Source organism: Crocodylus siamensis, chromosome 8 (assembly GCF_052110815.1).
Source record: "Crocodylus siamensis isolate JL-2025a chromosome 8, ASM5211081v1, whole genome shotgun sequence".
NCBI classification, from domain to species: domain Eukaryota; kingdom Metazoa; phylum Chordata; order Crocodylia; family Crocodylidae; genus Crocodylus; species Crocodylus siamensis.
The window spans coordinates 66442186-66464749 of record NC_143402.1 but is presented as its reverse complement, the minus strand read 5'-3'; the positions used below and the strand labels follow the sequence as shown (position 1 = coordinate 66464749).

The window sequence follows — 22564 nt, the reverse complement described above, 5'->3', positions numbered from 1 at the left end:
GCAGGGCTCGTCACCCGTCGCCCAGCTCCAACTCCCACTGCCAGTCAAGGATGCCGTTACCAGAGATGAGACTAAAAACGTTGCCCCAGCCTGACTCCTTTTGCCCCAGCCTGACTCCTTTTGGGGCCCCGGGTGAAAACCTGACCAGAATCCAAGCAGTCAAGGAGGACCGACGGGCCCACGGGCTGAGAGGATGGGAGATCCATCAATGGAGCCACATCAGACTGAGATGACAATGCAAACTTTTTTCTACAAAACCCCCCGGGCGTGTGCATCCCCTGCCCCTTGTTCCAGGCCCTCTCCTGCTATTGCCCCATGCCTCTGCCTGTAGGTGAAGACTGCATCGTTATCCCTAGACTTGCTGAGCCGATTGATCGGGCTCAGTGTTCCCCGAATGCCGTGCCTCTGTACAGCTCCAAGGTCACGAGGAGTTCACTCTCCCCTGCCTTTTATGCTGCTTTCCCCCCCCACAGCCTCTGACATCCTTGTGGAGCCAATTGCGTTTCAGCGTAATTAACCTCAAGTGGTTTCATCTATTACTGTCTCCTTTGTGCGCCTTCTACCCGGTACCTCCCAACCTCCTTCCCTGGGTTGCTGGGGCTTCTCCTCGGCGCTACACAGCTCGCTGGCTTTGAGATGGAGGATGTCTTTGCCACCACAACAGCCCTTTGAACAGGCACTTGCTGATTCAATTGTTTTCAAAGCACCTGACCCCTCGTGCCCCTGGTCTCATTACCATCCAGTTCAGTTATGAGAATGGGGAAAAGCTAAAACTGCCCTTTTCTCTGGCCCGGCTTAACAAAGTGGTTTTGGGGCAAACCTGAGAGAGACCTAGCATTGCATAAAAGTGTACTACTCCTTGGCAGTGCTGAGGAGATGCATAAGAGACAATTTGAACTCAACAAATGCACACAGCATCCCTCTGGTCCAAGCCATTGTTTGCAATGAGAGTTTTAGCTACTGCCTTGCAATTCCCCTGGCAGGATAGCACAGGATGCTCGTAAACATTTCACTTGTCCATGCCTCAGTCGCCCATCTGTAAAGGTAAAACACACTTCTCCGCTGTCTCCCACTATGTATATACAGACGAAGGCACTCCACAATCCTAGGCAGACCATGACACAAAGCCTCCCTGGGGCTCTGTCCCCATGTTATGGTCCCACCTATAGTCTTTGAGTGAATTAGGATCCCCCTACAACCTCAGGGAAGCTGGAGCAATACTGTGAGGACCCCTTCTCCCTACAAGACTGGCAGCAGGGCTGCTGTTACCCTCGGAAGCTCTGGGCTTGGCACACGCGGGGGCAGAGGGCTCTACCCCAACTGAGAGAGACAGCAAGGGCATCTCTCAGTACTAATCTCAGCATCTGAGGTGTGTGTGTTTGGATAGGCCAGGCCCACCACTCATTTACCCACCTGCCCCACAGACAGTGCCCTGCCAGGGTAGCGTTGGTGAGGACACCAACCACAGTGAATGTTAGCGCCCCATTGAGATGAATTGTAGTTGCACTTCTGTGAGCAGGCTCTCTTCAAGCTCAGGCAGAGGCCGCGTTGTTAGCTACACTCAGACCATGTCTGCAAGCTTCCTTTCTCAATGGTGAGATCTGGGGACTTATTATTATAATACAAGTTTAAATTCAGCTACAGTCACAGGATCTGGGGTATAAGATACAGATCTATTTTACTTCTCTCTGGCAGTGATGTGCCACTGCCTCAGTCTCAGAGTTTTATTTATAATACTTTAGATATTGCAATAATACAAATAATAAGCATAACATTTCATTCTTGACCTCCCAAGTTGTCCTGTTCACACCCCACCAACCTATGCATCTCTGAGAAAAGAAAGAAGTGTTCTCCATTGATTAGGACATTACACTAAGGCTTGAAAGACCTGGTTTGACGCATTTGTTCTGTCTCAGCCTTCCTACATGAACTTGATTAAATAGCCTGAACAATGACAAGAGTACTGCCCTTCTCATAGGGGTACTGGGAGGCTACATCCATTAAAAGACTGAGAGTCACTTATTTCCTACAGTAATGAGCCATCTAGGTATATAAGCTGGACAGAAAAAGCAGCAAGGAGGCAGAAGTAGTTTTTCATTTTTAAGGTTTTTTATTTATTTATTTGTAAATAGCTTTCCATGAAAAAAGGTTAAATTGCACACTTATCTTTGCAGTTCTTCAGCATCAGTATGGAATAGGCCTCAACACAGGAAAAAATGAAACCAAAAAGAAGCATTATAAAAAAAACCCCCAATAACACCTAGGCCCAGTCTGAACCTTGGTAGCCATGGAATGGAGATGAGATTGATGTGGTTATGTCTCGGTTCAGAAATGCTCCCAGCTCTTGAAGCAGGGCAACTAGTGGGGGGGTGAAGATTTACCTTTTTTTTTTTTTGCAGAGGCATTTTGGAGGTTGTTCATCAAGTCATAGATATAGTTCTAATTTTCCCCTGGTCCATCCCATGCAACTAGTAGGACCATACTACAGTCCCAGTGTCTTGCACCTGCTGACTCACCACCAGACCTCAGGGGGCAATAGCTGAACAGTTGATCTTAATAGTCCCACCCCGCACCAGCAGTCATCTGTATGGTGATCCGGGACCAGTGCTCCCAGCTACTGGAAATCTGCATAACTCCAGCGAGGTCAGCGGAGAAAAGCAGAACTGCCCCAGCTGAGAACGTAGCCCAAAATACCTGGAAACCCAAATGCAAAGCATTGCATTTCTGACCTCTGTGATCTTGAATGCAAGTGAATGCATCAGTTAATACAAGGATTTTCTTTTAGGTTTGTTAAGCTACAACTAAACTCCCGCTGAATTAGACTGCTCCCATTAAGGTTCCTAAGTTCTTATTTTCTTACAAAAAAAATGTTTAGGGTTTTTCTTTCTTCAGTAAGTTTAACATACTCCAAAGAAATTACATACTGTGCTAACTAGGAGCTATTTTAACTATATCACCTACGACAACAGAGAGACTTAGAATCTGATTCTCTATAGCTTGAATTCAAGTTTTAGCAAGGTTTTTGTTTGTTTGTTTGTTTTTTATACTACCAAAATATTTCTAGGCTGCCTATGCATACTTCACAGTTACTCTTCCACACTCCCAGTACACAACAAAACCTGGGGCAGCTCTCCCGTATCGATCAGCATAACCCCCCTGGGACTTGGTCAACTTATACTAGCTGAGGAGCTGGCACAGATTGCTAGAAGTCTTCAGAAATAATTATGTCAGGTTGCTTCTCTTTGTCCTGGCTTCCGGGTAGTCAAAAAACCACCCGGATTTTCAAACTGCTTTGGAGATGACCATAGCAAGCTGGTGTCCCCTTCACATGTTTCCAAGGACAGGGGGACAGGTTTTGCTTTTGGCCTAAGGCAAGACAGTTAATGTATCCCTGTCTTGCCATCCCCATCTGTAAAGTGGGAATGATAATACTTGCTTCACAGGGGTGCTGTGAGTTTTAACCGATTAACCGTTGCACAGCGCGTTGAGGGTAGTAAGTGCTGAGAAGTCTTGTTGTCTCAGGAGAGAAGCAAAGTAGAAGGTAAGTATGTTAGAGAAGGCAGAAGAGGGGGCTTTAGCCTCTTCTTTCATCCCCAGCGTCTGTTGCATGCACAGTCTTTGGCCTATGACTCGTTGACTGAGCCTGGATCCAGATTTTATTCCATTTTATTTTTTTGTTAGTCCAATACAAGAGCATTAGTTTAAATAAAAAACAAAACAGTTGGTCCTCATCACCCCGGGTGGGAAACCCAAACACAACAATGCAATGAAACAAAGAAACGTTTTCCCATGGTCCTGGCAGCTCCCTCACCAACGCTGAGAAAAGCCCGGTCCTTCATATGCCTCCTGGATGACCCTAAAGACTGCTCAGAGCCTGACACATGAGCAGACAAGGGGGCATCCCGGTTTCTGATCAGAAAAGAGAGAGTTGTTTTGACAGCGGTTCAAAACCATAGAAGGTTCACAGTGATACAATCCTAGACCTTATGGCAAACATGGCCACGCACGATTTGCAGCAAGGAGTTCAGGATATAAAAAGCTAAAAAACTAAGAGCGAGCACAATCTGGAGAAATTAAGATCCCCTTTGTTCCTCCCTGGTCTTGATGATTTTCTTGATCCTTAAAGAAATCCATTGCTTCCGATGTAGGAATTTTCCCTTGCATATTTTGTTACCACAAACACTTGACACACTTCATATTTAATTTGCAGAACAATTAACATGTCTCTATATAGTAAAAACAGGACCCCATTTCCATTGCCATCCCGCCAACAAGATACTCTACTGATTGTGCATTGGTGCTAAAAATATAGGTCTCTTTGAATATAGATATATATATAATAAGACTATATAAAAAAATCTGAAGAGGCAGACTTGCTGAATTGCATCTGATTTTTCAGAACTCGTCTTCTTCCCTAGCCCCAATTAAGGAGGGAGGCTGCACTCATACAAGCCAGAAGGGACCTTTATTTGCCTGTTATCTAATTATCTCATGTTATACCTGGGAATTTCCCTGGATAGAAAATAAAGAGAGAGAGAAAGACAAATGGAGAGAAGAAAGACGAGAAAATTGCACATGGTCTATAATGTCCTAAACCACCAGGAAATCTCATCTGTCATATCTAACTTAGCAGGTGTTCTCTTCTAACCAAAAAAAGGGAACACATACCCCTTCCATTCCCATGAAAAATAGGATAATCCATTTTTCTTTTAAAAACACAAGTACAAAAATAAGTACAGTTATTCTTTTCTCTTGGGGAAACCCAAGGGCCAGAAACTTTTCCCAAAGGGTTACTTAAAGATATATCCAGCCAAGATGTTCTGTTTTTTTAATTTGGAGTTTTGTGAGTACCCATACTTTGCAAGTGATAAAGTCACCATATATGTTTCCGTTTCTGGAAATTTCATCTCTTGTAAGTTCGAACGGTGCTGGGATCATCCTGCTAAAAGATAAAGTCTGCCTGGGTTCAAGCTGGTTCTTCCAACTGGGAGCTGCCTCTTATAAAAATGATCCCACACTGCTCCAGTCATTCATGTCTGTTGGCAAAGAAGAATCATTGAGTTCAAACAACTGGTCCATGTTGACTGAGTTTGAGAGGTAATCATTTCTCCCTTCATCCCAGGGATGCTGAAGGAAAGATGTAGCCATGAAAGTTTCATCAAAGTCCAAGTTATTCTGGTTGGCTTCTGTAAGGACCTGATCCTGCCCAACTGGGCACCATTCCTGAGGGCAGTCAATGTGTCTTCCATGTACTGTCAAGTCCACATCTCTGGTTATTGGGCTAATAGGAGGTGTGAGCTCCAGGTCCTCAAAAGTAGAGAAGTCGCCATTCAAGGTAGTGTCAAAGATGGCTTCCCAGTCAAAGTCACCTTTCAGTGATCCTAGCTCAGTTTGTTCTTCCTGGGTGAGTAGAGGGGAGCTAGAGAGACGAGATGTTTTGTGTGTCCGTTTGGGCAATGGCTGTTTCCGCTTGTGGCCCATTTTCCCATCTGCTGGATTCCAGTTCTGGTCGCTGGTGACTTCCTCAAACTCTTTGAGCAGCTGCTGAGACTCCATGTTGACGTTCAGGATGCCGTTGTTGGTCCAAGAGGATGCTGCCTGATTAGGAGCCGAGCCAGTGTCTTGCTGGACTCTGTTGGTGAAGGCTGGGTGGATCTGCACAGGAGGCATCCTGCGTTTTTTGAAGGCCCCATTCATGAGCCTGTCAGCATACTGAGGGTCAATTTTCCAGAACCCACCTTTTCCTGGCTCATCCTTCTCACGGGGCACCTTGATGAAGCACTTGTTCAAGGACAGGTTGTGCCGGATGGAGTTCTAAGCCAAAAAGGAAAACAGCAAAGTTGAATACATGCAACTTCATACACAATCCACCTGTTTTTTTAATTAGGAGTTTTGTGAATACTCATACTTTGCAGTTGATAAAACATAACATAAAGCACGCAAAAGGGCAAATGAGCCCATCCTCACCAGGTCCCCGGATAAAGAGGCAGAGATTACAATAGTAAGACAAACCATTCTGGGCTGACTGCTGAATGGTGCCACACTGTAGATCCTCCTCCTTGTTTTGTGGCCCCCAAAGAGATGGTGGAACGGAGCTCCATCACCTTTGTTCTACATCACCTTGAGCAGCAGGGGCCAAAGGGCCTGGGGCCAAAGTCTACTGAAGACACTGGAAGACTTCCTGTTTGCTGTTTGGATCAGGCTCACAGAGCAATGAGACTGGGGAACAAGTGAGTGGTCAACAACATTCCCAGCTAGCTCTAGGAATGAGTGATAAAAGTGTTAGCATCAGTTGGAAATCACTTGGCCAAAATAGCTTTATATAGACTCCCTGCTACCTCTGATTTCACCATGGTGCCTAGAGATTGAACCGGCACATACAATCCCTTACTCAGGAACGACCTCTCTGGACAAGCCTATGGGATGCTTATTCCCCACTCTGAGCAGACTATACAAATGGCTGCTCTGGGCTGGAGTGCAGCATACTGGGACAACCACTTGCACTGCATTTGCACACCCGTTTGTTGGGCCCATGGCTAAATTTCTCCCATAGATCCCAACGCTTGGGAAAGCTTGGTATGAAATCAGTCTGTATCTTCATGAACACAAATCAAACTAGCTGGGAAAAAAAGGGGGCGGGGGAGAAAAAAAAAGGGGGAAAAAAGAGGAGTTTCTGCTCCCGTCGAGCTGTTCTGAAAAACATGAATGTGTCTAGAGTGATATGCATAATCAGAAAGGAAACTCAGTTATTGGGTAAATAACGCTGTGTTACATTGCACAATGCCTAGAGTGTGTTAAGAGATTGGATATGGTGAAGGGTTTTTTTTTTTTTTCAATGTTGCCTGGATATCTTTATGCTTATTCATCCATAATCCGTATTGCCGAATAGCAAAAACAAGGCTTGAATGCCTGGAGTGCTAAATAAAAAAAACACAACAAAAACCTTCCTCTGGGCTGAAACTCCTCGGGCACGCTGGCTCGCCTCCAAAACATGCAGCTCTCCCAGGAATCTATCCATCTCCCCCCTGTGTATGGGTGGCATGACCTTTTGAGTCTGCCTCCACTTACAGGAATTGGGGTGGGGGGGATGAGAATACAGTCATGATGGGAGAAAAGGAAAGAAAGGCAAGGGGAAAAAAAACTCCAGCCCAACAATTCCTCCAAAAGCTCCAGACTTTGGTGATTCAGGATTTACTGTTTAATGAAATTTTACAAGGGTCAGAGAATTCCAAGCCAAATTCTCTACCCCTACCCCGAAATTTCATTCAGCCTGGCTGGTCGACAGTTGATTATTACCCAGCCAGTTAGCATATTTATCATTCCTCCCTGCAAAAAAAAAGAGAAAAAAAAAAATCAATCAAACCACCTGTGTCTATGCAGAGAGGGATTGAGAACTTTTGGTTTTTTAATAAGCTCATTTAATTAAAAATGCAGCGATTCTCCAGATAGGAGATTGCAGGAGAAGGCAAAGCATCAGCACTTAGCTCCTATCCGCCTACTCCGGTGAACTCACCAGCGCACCAGAATGCTGACTTCCTTACAAGTGCTGGGGGATATAAACTGAAAAAGAGCCTCATCTGGGTTGCTCCTCTGTCTAGGGGAGCATTCCTTAACCGCCCATGTCTGCAGCCTTTGTGACTTGTACCTCTCACCATTGGTGAAGCTGGGCTGGGTCAGTGGACCTGCTCCCAGTTTACACAGCAAGTAGGAAGAGAATCAGGTGTTGCTGGGCCCCTGCAGGTTCAACCTCCAGTGCGGACTGGGGAGCACTCGCAGCTGCACTGTTGAGCGTTGGAGCAGTTGAGAGTGAATCAAGTTGAAGGGGAAACCCTGGGCACTTGCTGAGCTAGTCATGGTGCAGAGCTAGAAACCACCACCCTAGCTAACCTCCATCTCGATGGTTCCACTGATGTGTTTAAATCTCGAAGGGCTCTGACTCAGGTCTCAAGCAGGGTAGATTTGGTTTCTTTTCTTTGGGCCCTTACAGGGATGGCCAACACGCAGGATTAGCTGAAGCCCTAATGGGATAAGAGTAATATGGAACCTGGGTAACTTGACTTTGCAGCCTGTGGCCGGTCACCACCACTGTCGCAAGAATGGACCTGATTTACCTCTGTGCCGATGCAGAGTCCAGCATAGACTTCATAGCCAGCTTGAACCTCTCCTGTGCCAGGGCAGTCAGGTCAACTGAGCCCCCAGTGGCAAGGCCAGCTCTCAACCAGCATCCTGCTTGCTACGATGCCCTATGGACATTACGTCAGTCTGGGAATACCATGATGGAGGAACTCCCTGATCCCACCTCCTCCCACCAGTGGTATATCCCCAACATGCCTCCTGTGCCAGGGGTTCCTGTGTGTGCACACAGGGCACTGAGCCAGGCAGGCAGGGAAAGCCCCTGTGCTCTGGCATTCCTTAGGGGGCATGAAACTCTTAGGTAGCCACCACTGAATGGGAGCTCCATGACACAGCTCCCTAACCCATCAGCTGTGGCACAGCTGCAAGCTAGGGGCACAGCTGGGTCTTCAGAGCAGTGCAAGACGTTATTTATCATCAGCATCATCTCCAGCAACCCTGTAGCTTAAGGGAAATTGTTCATATAGACAAGAGGCACAGAAAGTCTTCCATGAGTCGGGGGACACAGGTGACGTGGACAGTGTTTTGGGGCCTCCCTCTGAGCAATGAAGTCTCTCCCTACCCTTGTTCCACAAGCACCTGAGAGTGTGAGCATTTGTCTCAAAATAGACACCATTTCTCATTGTGGTATATTTTGGGAAAGAATGGAGTTTATAAATCTACATGTTTCTGCTCAGGGATTTTCTAAATGAAGGTGTCTCCCCTTCCTCCAAATCTTTTCCTCTGTGGCCTATGAAACTGCTGACTCAGAGAGCTGACGGATTCACTAATCCACCAGGGAACTGCAGAAATAAATCCTCAACCTCAGGACCGACAGCTCCTGCATCTGAAGAGAGCGCGGAGATGGTGCTCAGGGATGGAGATGCCTCCCCAGGAGAGCTGCATCAAGCTGCAAAGAGGAGTTTCAACCACTTGCGGCAGAATCTGTACCGTTCACAACCATCATCAAAATGGTAGTGGCTTATGCCAGGTACCAGGATAATGGCTGTCTCACTGCAGCCAGCAGCTCTTGTAGTCAAAGCCATTTTTCGAGGCATTGTTCAGTTCACAAGCTCCAGACTAGGGAAGTCTCGGCTGTGTCCTTGATCCTGACTGTTCTAGAAGTTCAACACATCAGATAGTTTCCCTGCCTGTGTCTCTTCAACTCGCTTTCTTCCTTCCTGCTGTTTGTTTTGGTCTCCTCTCACCTTCTCTTCCCCCTACCCCACCCCTTTTTTTCTTCTTACTATCCTCCCAGCCTGTCTTTTTCCCCAGTCTCTTTTCCTACCCTTTCCTCCCTTATTATTCCCTCTTCTTGCGCATTCTTTTCCTACCCCTATTTTCGCTCCTCCCTTCATTGCTCTCTGAACCAAATTTTCTTCTCCATTGTACCGGTGCAACACACTGTAGTCAATACAGATGCTCCAGAGAAACGGAGAACAGAATGCATCCTTCTGTCTCTCAATCTCAGCCTCTTTCCAGCAGTGGAGATGCCCTGGACAATCACTAACTTTACAAGGGCAAATTCCTGTTTACCCTGGGCTACATTCTCATTTACTGAAGCTCCTGTATGCTACTGAATGTTCACTCCTGGCAAACCTCGGTACAAAGCATAGCAAGTGTCATTAATTGCACCCTGGAGAGACAGAGAGAAAAAGAGAGAGAAACACTGCCATGACCAGGAACGTTAGAAGATCTAGCAATGCTAATTGGCCGGTAGAAAGTTCATTATTTCTTCCGAACTGTGTAGGATTTCCTGTTACCTCTTTAAATACAGCTAGGCCAATTGCTAGACACACCTTGTTGGTGCATGGTGTGTTTCTCCTCCTGTATCTCTCCAGACCAACTTGGAGTTGGACCACCAACAGCTCTAGAGAAATGCCTGCCTTCATCTGTTTGAACAGGTGCCCATCACTGTATTATCTCCAACCCCAACCCAGTCTTCTTCCATGAAAGAGAGACGGAGAGATGGAGGTCACCTTTGGTCACCTACCTGCCAGGTGGGGTCAGCATGTCTGAAGTAGCAGAAGTTATCTGTAATCCATTTGTAGATGGCCGAGAGGGTGATTTTGCTTTTCTTGCTGGCTTCCATGGCCATGCAGATGAGTGTGGCATAGGAATAAGGTGGCTTTACGTGAGGGTTGGTCTTATAGTCGATGTCTTCCATGGGCTGGGCCTGCATGCCCACTCCAAGATGAGCAGTTCGGGACGTAGAAGAAGAAATGGGCTTGCCAGGGGTATGGGGCATCCCCATGCAAGCTGGGTCAGCAGCCAAGGGTGAACATGGAGCAGCTGAGCCAGGGATCTTGTGGTAGTCGTGAGGGTCCGAGCTGCTGGGAGAGGAGGAAGACTTGCCCACATTGGCATTGATGATGGAGAACTCTTGCAGCCACTGAAGACTGGTGAGGCTGTCGTCCAAATTGCCAGAGTCCCCCATGCTGCTTTCCTGCCCTCTTTCTTCCTCTGCCTGTAGGTTCAACCAGCTATCAGCCATGTCTGAGGAGGCTAGAATAGGCAGATCCAACATTTAGAAGCTGATGGGTGAAAGGGGCAAGGGAAGGGAGCTGGGGAAAAGAGCGATCCTGCAATAACAACATGAAGAGATTCAAGATCCTTGGCATAGAGGCAGCTCATGAGCACTTCAGCAGGTTTTCAGCCTGAGGCTCACAGAGTGGAGGCTACATCTATCCCTAGTGCACCCCTGCCAACCTCCCAGAGCTCCACTCGGGGTGGGGGACACAAGTCGCTTCTCCATCCAGCCTCTTCCACAAAGCTGTTTGCTTTCAATCACTGTTAAAATCTGATGGGATTCCCTGAAACACCTGTGCCATTGACAGCAAGGCTTCGCCTGACTCGCAAAGAAAGCTCCCCAGTAGCTTTGAAGTTAGGGACATGGCACTAGTACTAGCACAGAGGTGTTCAACCAAAGCAGACATCTATATCCTCCTAGGCAGTAATCCTGGCCTTGCTCCATCAATAGCCAACATTTCTCACGCTGCCGTGAATATTTCTTAGGCTGCTAACTTTCATGCCCCGTGTTTATTTCTCTTCATGCAGGGTACTGCCATTTTAGCAAACAACAGGTGTACGTGGTATAACATACAGCATGTGTGTGCATATATAATCTATATTTACAGCAATCTAGATTCAGATGCCCTCTGTCTATTAATTTAAGCAGGAGAGGTGCCTAAGTCCCTTAGCCTGCTACAGAAAGCATAACTTTCTCTATCTTTAAAAGAGGCAAACCATCAGGATTAGCACACAAACTGTCATTTCAGGCCCCAAAAAGGTATTTTCTGTGATAAGCCAACGGCCGAAGGGGACAGCAAATTTTTCTGAGACGCGTCATATGAGTCTCGCAGATGCTAAGTAGCCAAGATAAAATGTTGGGGGCGCTCCGTGAAAATGTTCAGAGTCCAGCAAGCCCCCGCAGGATTTCTAACAGAGACACCCTCTGTTTTAATAAAGGAAAACGGACAAAAAATAAAGGGAAGGGTCACCGTACTAACCCGTTTAAACTCCAGACTATTATTAGTCAGTGGTGGGGGGAGGGGGGGCGGCAGGGAAGACCCTCTGTAAATACACCTGCAATGAAAAACCAAACCAAACCAACTTGGGCAGAGTTATACATTAACTCCCGAATCAATTTTCCCACTAATGGCCTTGACTCCAGTCGCGGGCGTTGCAGTATCGGCGGCTGGAAAAGTTGTCGGATAGACCTGGTGTCAGAAATACAGTGCAAGGCATTTCCCACGCAAAGGGACCACCTCGCCCAGCGGTTCGGGGGTCCTTACCTGAGGCTACGCAAAGTCCCACCGCGTCCAAAGTTCCCAACAAAGCAGGAATGTTCTGGAAAGGGGGAAAAAAAAGGGGGGGGAATTTCTACTTTTCCCCCTGGGATAAATTATGACCCAAAGCCCTGCCAGAGCTCCTTTATTCCAGAGCTGCAGTGATTTGTAAGCAGCAGAATGACTGTCATTAAGTAGCTGCTCCAAAAGGCTTCGCTGGCTGCTATGGAAACGCTCCGCCCCTGTAAACAGCTTCCATCCCTCCCATTGGTCCAGAGATCTCCATGGAGAGCTCAGTCACTCGCCAGTCTGCTCTGTAGTTTTGCCACTTTTGCGCTGCCTCGCGCTCTCCCCCCGTCCCTCCCGCTTCGCAAAGGCATTTCTCTTCCCCGGCCCAGCGATTCGGATCTGGACGGCGAGACAGGCCAGTGGTCCCGCTGGCCCCGCCGAAACCGGGGCGGGGTTCGTTTCCTCAGGGGCGGCCGGTGGTGTGTGGGGGAGCTCGGCCCCTGGCCCGCGCGTGGTGGTAGCCCGGAGCGGGCATTGGGAATGGCTGCTCTGAGTTTCATTAAGACAAATGAAAGTCCATTTGAAACCGCTCTCAGCCGCCCATTGTTCATGTGGACACGAAACAAGCTGCTGCCAAAAAAAACCAACTGGGCCACCAGAGCGATCCATGCCTTGAAAAGAAGGGAATGATTTAAAACCGCTCCTCTGCCCCTCGGGACGAGCCTGTGCCTCCGTCTCCTCCACCGGCTCCACTTGCCATTTAGCGGCCCCTCGTCCCTGCCCATGCAACTGGGCTCCTGTTCAACGGCCTCCCCGGCGTCCAGGCCGTGTGTGGGGAGAGGATGATGAAGAGGCGGTGGCAGCATTCATGCGGAAAGGTCTGTGCCCTCCTCGAGGCTTTGCTATGAGGAGGATTAAGAGCGCGCTGTCCGCGCGGCTGAGCATTTGGAAGCCAAAATCATCCCCCTTGCAACCGGCGGAGTTGCTACCAGGCCGGGAACGGGCCCCTTTGTTCCTACCTGGTTCAGCTCTGTGAGGCTGCGTTCGTCTGACCTCTGCGTAACCTACGGTAATTAGATCAAAGGGAGAGCTGAAGGGGGGCGAGGGGCCCAGCAGACCCCCTCAATCAAAGACCCTGCTGGGTCCTTCCTATATTTAATTAAGATGGTTACAGTCACATTCCCTTATAATGAGTCCCTGCCCCCCCGCCAGTCAGTTATTCTAAGAGTCCTTAATGAAAAATCCCCCCCCGCCCCCCATGTGAAGAGAAAAGCCCCTTGCCCTTTGTACACCCAGCCAGGGTCAGGGCCAGGCATCTCCTGGAAGGGGAAAGCACCCCCCACACCCTGCATCACCTCGGACCTGCTGGAGGACGGGGGAGGATTTTAGTATGCAAGGGCTGCTAGCTGAGGCTCTCAGTGCTGCCTGTGTGTCTGAGCCGGGCCTCCAATGGGACCGCACCAACATGACCACACACTTCTGGCATCCCAAATCCCTGTTAATCAGTCATCCCAGCCACTGAAACGGGGCCACGCTATGATGGGACTGAAAGGAATAAACAAAACTCCCCACTTCTCCCTCCTCCCAGTAAAGGACGGGAAGGGGAGGGAGGCTGAGAACAGCCAGGACTGCTGAGTGCCTCAAGGAAACTCCATCAGTGGCTGCCGTGCACGGTGAGAGCCAGTACGGGCCACGATGATCTTGGCTGGATCCACCTTGATGTATGATAAGTGACCCGGCCACTCTCTGGTCTCTTCCTGAAATGAGAGAGCCATTCTCCCAACCCCCCCCACACGATGTTGGTACTGCAACATCCATACAAAAGCACCTCCCAAAGCTTCGAGGCTGGTCACACGCCACCGTGTCACGGCAGGGATGGATCGGGCTCAGCACAAACAGGACAGCAGTCATTTTGGCTGACACCGGGAAGACTGTGGATGGGGTCTCTCCAGAGCTGAAAGTGAGAGATGTCACTTAGCAGGAGCTCCAGTTGATTGACATCAGCTATGGGGAGGCACCAGTAATGCATTTTGCTCCATGGATAGCACACAAAAAAGGGTGACAATGGTGTCCGTATACTATGCAATGGTGCATGGGGACATGGCAGCTGTTGTCCTACTCAGAAAGATAAGGCAGTGAATAAATGTCCTTTCATTCCTCATGTTTCCAACAAAAAGAACCAGGTGCCAGTGCCCTAGGCCACTAAAGCAACACAACTTTGAAAAGAGGGCCTACAGCTCCCTGGACAGCCTGGAAGATGAAGCTAGGAGTTGAGAAGTATTCATGAAAGGGCATCTTGGAAAGTCCCAGGACAGCCCTTCTCAGCGCTTGACCAGGACTCTGAAGCAACAAAAGAGGAGGCTGTTCCCTTTCACTGCTAATTTGGGCTCACAGAGCTGGAGCATTCACACTCAAAGCTCCACTGGCAAGGAGTTAAACCATCTCTGCTGAGCAGACTAAGACATCCAGTAGAGTCTCCTGCAGCTTCTCTCTCTCCTAAAGGCTCCCCTCCTTAATCCCAATACTGTAGAAGGTGGTTTTCCTTCAAGGACCCAGAGGATTTTCTGAAGGCTTCGTTACAGCATCAGGCAACAATCAGGGAATTGATGTGTTTTCTAACTTCCACCCACCCCTGCCAGTTCATGCAATAATGGGAAGGATACATTGGCCTCCTTAGAGAAGATACCACTTTCCTCCAGGCTCCCTTGTTATCCCAGCACAAGTACCCCTTGGTGATATTCGGAGCTAACCTGTTCTACCCTGCTATGAAGAACTGTGTAGTTGGAAACAGCTTGGAGTGGTGTTGATTACGGGTCTGGGGGAAACTGCAGTCTTGTTTGCTGTTGATACTCAGGAAGTCATTACAGGTGGGATCCTGTCAGCCTCTACCAGCCCAGTCCCTTCGGAGAGAAAGTTGTCACTCAAGCAACGGGAACTTACCTGAGTACATCAAAGGCTAAGCGTCCTCCTCAGGACTGGGTTCTACATGCTGCTTTCCAGACTCTGAGATTAGTCATGCCAGTCATACAAAGAAAGAGTCGATGATGGCAGATCAGGTAAATCAGTGCTTTCCGTATTTAATAACTACTTTTGAACATAAAATACCCAGCTTTAAAGAGAAACACATACAACTTTATGCCACTCTAAATAGCTCCCTCCTTCTCCAGAGTTACTGCATCAAAGCAATAGATGAAGGCACCAGGTTGGGAATCACGAGCTCTGGACTCTGACCCGCCAGAGGTTTCCTGGCACAAGCCTTGAACAAGTCACTTAATCTCTTTGTGCCTCAGTCTTCCCAGCTGGGGGGACAATAGTACCGACCTACTTCACAGGGTTATCAGGGCAATTATTCATTAACATGATTATTTACTATTTCTATCACGGTAGCACCTCAGAGCCCTTGGCCTGAGCTAGGACACCGCTGTGCTAAGTCATTGGACACATACAGAATAAGAGCAGTCTTTGCCCCCAAAGAGCTTACAATCTAAATAATATCCATCAGTGCCTGTAAAGTGCTTTGAAAACCATGGAAGGAAGGTGCAACAGACATGCAAACTATAATTCAATATTAATCATCATCATCAGACTAATTATTAATCGCTATAAGTATGAAGCTCACTCACTTCTCCCTCCATGCCCAGTGCCACCACATTCGTTTTCTTTCACCGCTTCCACTTTTCTTAGAGATGAACGCAGCCTTCCCTGTGACCTCTCTCCTATCTCCCTTCAGTCTCCCTTGGCCTTATAAAGTTTCCCTTTCATGTGCCCTGTTCCCATGCTGTTGGGAAGACCTGGCATAGAAAAACATCCACCTCTTGTGCAGGTTTGATCCGTTATCTGTGGAGCAGTGACGTTTTGATTGTGGGATGCCACCTGGTGCTTGTCGTTGATCACTGCACCCTTCCAAAGACTCACTAGGAAGGTAGGCCCAGCAGCTGAGTCATCCTGGGTCAGGTGTATCCTGCCCTTCTGGGTGGCATTTTACTAGAAGCTCCAGCCAAAACCTTTAGGTCCATTTCATCACCAGGAGAGAACCCCTGGGGACCTTAGAGAAGGAGGAAATTCTTCTCTCTTTGAACTCCGTTAGCATCATGGCTGAAGAATAAAGGGCCTGCAAAATCCACAAGTTCATACCCCCTCCTGCTGTTTATGTCATCATAACTCTAAGCATCATCTTGGCAACTATCCCAACATTTTACGGGTGTGGACTCCTATTTTTCGTTTGCCTACAATACTCCGTGGGACACTCAACTTTTCATTGTATAAATGTGGGGTAGCTTTTTTTTAATTAAACTTGGTGTAATGGAGAAAAGAGCCTCATGCCTAATGATACCATTTCAGAAACTAAGAACAGGTTTTAAAGCAAGTCATAAGCATCAAACTGGGGTTTGCTTCTTTTTATGTTCATGACAGTTTCATCTCTGGGAGCATTACATTAATCAGTGAGAGCAGAGGGCATTAAACTTGAGGATTTAGTTTCGTGGCAATTTTGTGACTGAAAAGCTGACACTGCTAAGGCCCTGGGCAAGCAGCAGCAAACTTGTGACCAAGACAGGCCTATTGCCCCAGTGAGATGAACTAAGGCTAGAGCAGATTTTCCACAACATTTTCCATCTGCGGAATAATAGGCCTCTGTTGGGTCAGAGTATTCAGGGAAGGTGTGATTACAGCACTCACTAGCATACCCATGCTAGCATAATCTAGCTAGCATGAGTAACTAACAGTGAAGATGTCAGAGCATGGGGTTGAGCAAGAATGAGCACTTGAGTACAAACTCTGCAGAGCCTATGTATGGGTACATATTATGGTTGCTAGCGTGGGATAAACCCTCTGCTACTGTGTCTTCCACACAACGGCAAGGATGTTTGCTTCTCCATTGGCGGGATGAAATCGTACAAGTCTCTCACACGAAGTTCTCCCAATGTCCTTTCCCAGTTCTTCACAAACCTGCCTGGTAGCCCAGTTCTGCTTTCCCATATAGTTCTTCCAAAGTATCCTCATCCTCAGCATGGCTTTCCTGTGCACTGAGTGCCCATCTTGTGGGCAGATGGCCAGTAGGAATGACTACAAAGCTACAAAACTGAACTGGAAGTCAAGTCGCTAAGGGTGGAAGCTTGCTACTGTATGTTGGTTCATTTTGACACCTGGCTTACTTGATGCAGTTAGTTTATTGCGTTAAGCTAAAGATGAATTCAGCCATCCCCTCCTACTGCCTGCTTCAGCAGAGACTTCATGCAAACATCATAGGAGGGGCTTCCATCTTCACCTGTTCCCTTGCTGCTGTTCTGTCTGTTATGCATCTCCTGGTCCTTTAGCAATGCAGGCTCAGAAATGCCAAAGCAGAAACTAAAACTTCTCTGTTAAACTGGATGGATGCTCCCTTTCAATTAGAAGAGGCAATGAGCAAGGATACTTTGCACCTACTTTCCTTCCCCAGTCCAGAAGTCAGAAAGACTACACTTACAATGCTCCTGGACTCCCAGTTTCCATAACCCTGGTATAAGGTTTCCATGACCCCCATTTACACCAGAATAATCATGTGGTAAGTGTGTGATGCCACCAGTCTGGGTTGGCACTTACCTTCCACCGTTGCTGTTCTACTTGCCTGCACACTGACATGAAATACAGGGGAGCAGAACTCCTCAGGAACCCCTGAAAACGGCTTGGCCTTTCCTCCCAGGGAAACAGAACATGATTGCTGAATGGGTCATAAGCTACTTTGTTACGTCACTGCAAAACTAGACTGCTGCCATTGCTTTAAATGGAACTCCTCCTGATTTACACCGCAGCCCACTCGTACAAGTGGGAATGGGGAATAAGATATCAGCTCCAACAGTGTCCACCAAGGAAAGGGGGGAGGATGCAGTACCGTTTTGAGATCCTAATGGAACAATGCTTGCAGAGAGCAAACATCAATCACAAGCTAGTGCAGCCCTTTGACTGGTGCCTCAAAAAAGGATCCTAAGGAAATGGACCTTCTCCCATGCCCAAACACACCTCCTAGTCCCAGCTGCCCTTCCCTTATAACCTAACCCACATATTCTCAGAATTATGCAGCAACAAACACATCTTGCATTGGTATCACTATGACATGCCTAGGGCTAGGAGGGGCCTACCTACCCACCCCTGCACACACACCTATGGGCACTGAGTCCTTCTGTAGCCCTGGGTTGTTCTCTGCATTGTGAGAATAACAGATATGCACCACTCCAACCAACCTCTCCTGTTCTAATAGAAAGAGCAGTTCCATCACCCTCAACACCCAACACATAGCAGGAGCAGGGAGCAGAGAGAGCCAAGGGCAGGAGTCAAGAGAATGGGATAGGGGTCTATCTGTTCTTCATTCAAACAGCCATTGTGTTCTGCTGCTCTGGTCCAAAAAGCCACCAACCCCCAGTGAGTGGGGGCTATTACTGATGTGTCCTCTGCAGAAGGGGATCTCAGGTCATGAATAAAGCAACAGTTCTGACAATACCCAACTCACATGCGTTACTCTCAACATCCCCTATTGCACCCACTCTGAAGCTTTTCCATGAGCCCCTTGAATACAGCATGAGACTGAATTCTCCACCCCCCACCCCCCAAGGCAAGCTGAACACTTCTTCTAGCTGCTGACTCTCCTCAATCACTTCACCACCAATCAGGACTGTCCTTCCCTCTGCCTTGGCCTGCATTTCCCATGGGCCTTTCTGGTCTTTGGTAGGTCCCTAGTCATGACCTGCCTCCCCAGGACCTTTGACTTTTGCCCTGTGGATTGGAGTCTCAGTTCCATTGTTGACCCAGTACCCATACCTTCCCCTGAAAAATCTGGCTGGAAACACAGGGCAGACTGATCAATGTGGGATAGGGAGAGCAGAAGGGGTGGCATTGTATATAGTTCCTGGTTTGCCCCCACTTGGTAAAAATGCCTTAGAAACAAGAAACAAAAGGAGGGACCGAGCCTTCGTCACTGAAACTGCTCCAGAGAAAGGGGCATCTGGAGAATCTGAAGCCTGTCCAGCTGAAACAAATGGAGCCAGCATGGCAGCAGATTGGAAGACAAGATGGAAAAATCCCATAACTATGTATCTCCAAGGGGCTGGCTATTTGTCCCTGCTGTGGCTTTCATTGTAGGCTACCATTTACCTTCCCCAAATCAATGCGTCACATAACAGACAGATGCAAAGGCTAACCATCATGAAGGAAGCCCCCTCAGCCCATAACTGCCCTTCATCTAATCTCTTGCTGAGGCTGTGGAGCTAGGTTATTGCTTGTTTTTGTTTTGCAAGAGGAAGAAAAAGTTGGCAGCTGCCCTGCAGCAATGGGAGGAGGGCACAGGGAGTGGAAGAGACATTTGGAACCTGCCAAAGCAGCAGCAGCCATGTTTAAAGCACTTGTTTTCAAGCTTATATCTTGTGAGTTGGTCCTAGTTAGGACAAGAACCTCTTGCAAGGCGAGAGAGAGGAATGAGCCATTATGAATGTGCACATGCAACCAGGTGAGTGGACTCTTATGGACTGTCACAGCACACTTCAGCAAACCTACAGGTGTACCAGCCTTCCCTGGAAGTGCACCAGTCAATGTGCATTAGCACAGGGTTCTGGCCCATGTGCCCAAGCTTGCCCATTGATGGTTCATCACAAACACCACATTCTGGCCTTCTGAAGTCAACAGCTAAATTTCCTGTGACCCCAAAGGACCTGGGGCGTAGCTCTAGATAGTCGTAACAAGCAGAACTTACCCTTGCAGCATGTCTGCACTCAGATGAGCCAGCGAGATGGTTACTCTACACTGGGTGATATGGAGATGGGTGAGCACACCAACCAGTCTACACAGGGGTGCACATGCTAATGGAAGGTGCCTTAGGGCATGTGATGGATGGAGACAGGAGAGCCTGCCCAGAAAGCAGCCACACTGCCATGCCCCTACGAAAGGCATGCGACAATGTTCTTTCCTTAACCACCACTTGTTCCTGTTGGCACCCTCTTCTCCCAATCCATTCCTCTCAGCCTCTTTCCTTGTTGGGTGATCTTCCAGGCCACAAAGTCATCTCACTGAAGAGAAGTCTCCTCCACGTACCCATTCAATGCCACATGGCAGCCCAGCCAAGAAGTTGGAGTCTCCAACTGCCAAGGAGGGCTGAAGGGAAGAGGAGACAGTGGAGGACATGTGCTGACATCAGTTCCCTCCTACCTTACAACCAGTTCACAGCAGGGAACAGGGAGAAGAGTGGGAAGGGAAACACCCCAACTGTTCTTGGCTACAACACATGGACAGAGGCCTCTGAATTACAGTTACAGTTCATGAACATAACCAGCCTCCTTTCTGCTGTTATCAAGGTGAACATCAACAGTTAGTCCTAGCATAAATATAGGGAAACAGTTCAAAGGGAGGAGGGGTGAGAATTGCAGCTTAAATTTAAAAATAATATATATATATTTTTATATATATATAACAGTATCGCTACATCTGCCATATTTGAGGTGTTAATGCCCACAGATTGGCTGCTCCAGATTTCTTTAGTGTTGGGGAAATGTGTTGGGTAGCTGGCTTTGCCCTCCATCTAGCATGCAGTCCCAGAGAGGGCAGAGTCTCGTCAGACTGCCAGAGGTCCCATCATGCATTGCATATCCTCATCATCTTCCTGGTTGATGCTGCTGGTGGACAGATGGTGTCTCGGGACTCGCCGGCAGGTCAGGGCGTTGTCATCGGACGCCTCAACACCTGTGGTTACAAGACATATGAGGATAGCCACTGTCAACAGAGAGCACGGTGTCTTAGAGCTACCTCTTGGTATATTAAATCTGAGCACAGGTGCCCATGTAGATTGAGAGATGCACAATTAGTTCTGCCCAGTGCAAGCAGCTGGTGTTTGGAGTCTTTTATTAAACCACACTGGGACCAGTCTCCTTTCTGGGTTCTATTTTATCCAGACCCCTAAATGTCAACAGGCAAGAGACGGGGCTTCATGTGAGCTCACAGACAGGGCAACCCAACTTCAACTGAAACAGCATGAGCTTACAATCTTATACGTCCCAGAGTCAATTCCAAGCTCCATGGGGCAAACCAAACCGACTTCCTTCTAATTGGCTTCCACTGTACAAAAAAGAAATGACCCCAGCAAAAGCACGGCTAGTTTCAATAGGACAGGTCCTGCACAGCAACAGCTCCAGGGCTGCTTGACACTGAAGTGACAGGGAGTCACTAGTGCTCTATCCAGCTGAAATGTGACAGCGGCAGGAAAGATCCCTTCTGTCTCTTAATGACTTGGCTTCCAAATGGAGCCTGCAGCTGTAGGCAAATTTAAAAAAAAAAAAATCCAAACTATCCCCTAGAGATGAGCAGGGATTTTCACTTAGCACAGGAAGTGGGTGTGTTAATTTGGGCCCGAGGTGTTACATTTTTGCCCAGGAAATGTACAAAGCTTTTCTTGCCTGCAGCACAATGCTAAATGAGATGCTTAACTCCAGTGAGCTTGCATTGGGATTCAGAATCCCTGCAGGAGTCTGTTCCAGAACCACAGTGATGCTACCCCTACCTCCAGCCCCCACAGTATGAAAGAAGAAAGAAACTTCCAACAAGGGGGAATCTCCTTTTTCTTACCCTATAAGACCTGGAGTTTTGTTTGGCAGCTGCAGATGTTGCTGACATGTAACAAATAATTGGGGGGGATGCACTGAAACAACAATGTTTCTGGCACATGGCTGTGCTACTGGCATCCCATGTTGACAGCACTCCCAAAGGCAACCAAGGAAAAGCACTGTCAGGATGTCAAGTGAGATTATTTTCTGGCTCTTTGCAAGGCCACTGCAAGTGCTCGGCCAAATTAATCCTTGGTCTAACCCCGCTGACAGCCAAGAAATTATATTGGGGATGACTCTAGCCTGCCAACTGCTTTATCCTTCGCTTGCTGCTGGGAAACTTAAGAAGGAACCAGGGCCCAGCATTTCCCCCATCACTATGCACACGCCATAGGGAGGACTCAAGTTGAGCTTCATTCTGCCCAGGACGTGGTATAACACAAAGAACTAAAGGCCTAGACACAGCACATTTACTCCATATTAAAAAAAGGAATGGACACACTACATAAAGCCCTATACCAACATAGCTTATGAGAAGTCAGTATAGAATGATGGGTACTTCTAGCAGCAAATCTACACTAGCATGAGTGCCACATTTCCAAAGCACTGCAAACAGCTACAGGAGAGGAATGGCTTACAAACTCACATGAACTACTCAGAAATGGGGTCTAGACTGAGCCCCAGGGGGCCTGGATTAAAATTTCATCCTACTATATGACTAAGTCTCTGTCAGCTTGATCCTGCTTGCAACAAGACCTATAGCGAGACTTCTGCAGCACCTGATTGGGCCCTGCAACTTGTCTGTGTTTGGTGATAACTATGTTTCTTTGGTCTACTTGGATCATAAGATCTTTGTCCAGGTATCATGCCTCTCTGCTTACACAGGGTCTAGCATGAAACAGCCTGGAATTTGGTTGGGGTATCTGATCACTGCTGCAATACAAATAATAAAATAGAAAGGGTTAACATCAACATGGAAACGTCCTCTTTTGGACTGGCTAGGCCCAAAGCGGCCAAACCAAGCCTGAACAAGATATCTCTAGATAGGAACTATTTTCTTGAAGCACTCCAATATGAGTCCCAGAATCTCCTTTC

The 22564-nt window shown here is 47.8% G+C and overlaps 2 protein-coding genes across 5 annotated transcripts in view; both read right to left on the bottom strand.

Annotated features, from left to right (window-relative positions):
- Window positions 1–2087: 2087 nt before the first annotated feature.
- On the bottom strand, window positions 2088–14817 carry FOXJ1 (forkhead box J1). Of its 2 annotated transcripts, none has more exons than XM_090058946.1 (4): window positions 13265–14817; window positions 12929–12973; window positions 10106–10617; window positions 2088–5814 (listed from the first exon to the last, which is right to left on the bottom strand). In XM_090058946.1, exons 1-4 carry the CDS (start codon window positions 13374–13376, stop codon window positions 4999–5001), a joined length of 1485 nt encoding a protein of 494 aa, XP_089915072.1. In that variant the 5' UTR covers window positions 13377–14817; the 3' UTR covers window positions 2088–4998. The 2 variants fall into 2 exon arrangements, with proteins under 2 accessions (XP_089915072.1, XP_089915070.1); XM_090058944.1 differs by lacking the exon at window positions 13265–14817 and adding an exon at window positions 11907–11961 and having other exon boundaries at window positions 12929–13111.
- A 144-nt stretch (window positions 14818–14961) lies between these two features.
- RNF157 (ring finger protein 157) overlaps window positions 14962–22564 on the bottom strand; it is a 77631-nt gene continuing 70028 nt past the window's right edge. For all 3 annotated transcript variants that reach the window (XM_090058942.1, XM_090058941.1, XM_090058943.1), the window contains one exon: window positions 14962–20612. Coding sequence is in view for 2 of the 3 variants with exons in the window: in XM_090058941.1 (XP_089915067.1) it covers window positions 20485–20612 (128 nt within the window). In the remaining variant the exon portion in view is untranslated. The remainder of the gene's footprint in view (window positions 20613–22564) is intronic.

Coding starts and splice junctions, on each gene's coding strand:
- FOXJ1 (XM_090058946.1), bottom strand. CDS start 13,376: ATGTTGGTGCGGTCCCATTGGAGGCCCGGCTCAGACACACAGGCAGCA. Junction 12,974..13,264: donor CGTCCTCCAGCAGGTCCGAG/GTGATGCAGGGT, acceptor TAATTACCGTAG/GTTACGCAGAGGTCAGACGA. Junction 10,618..12,928: donor GCCTCACAGAGCTGAACCAG/GTAGGAACAAAG, acceptor TGCCTATTCTAG/CCTCCTCAGACATGGCTGAT.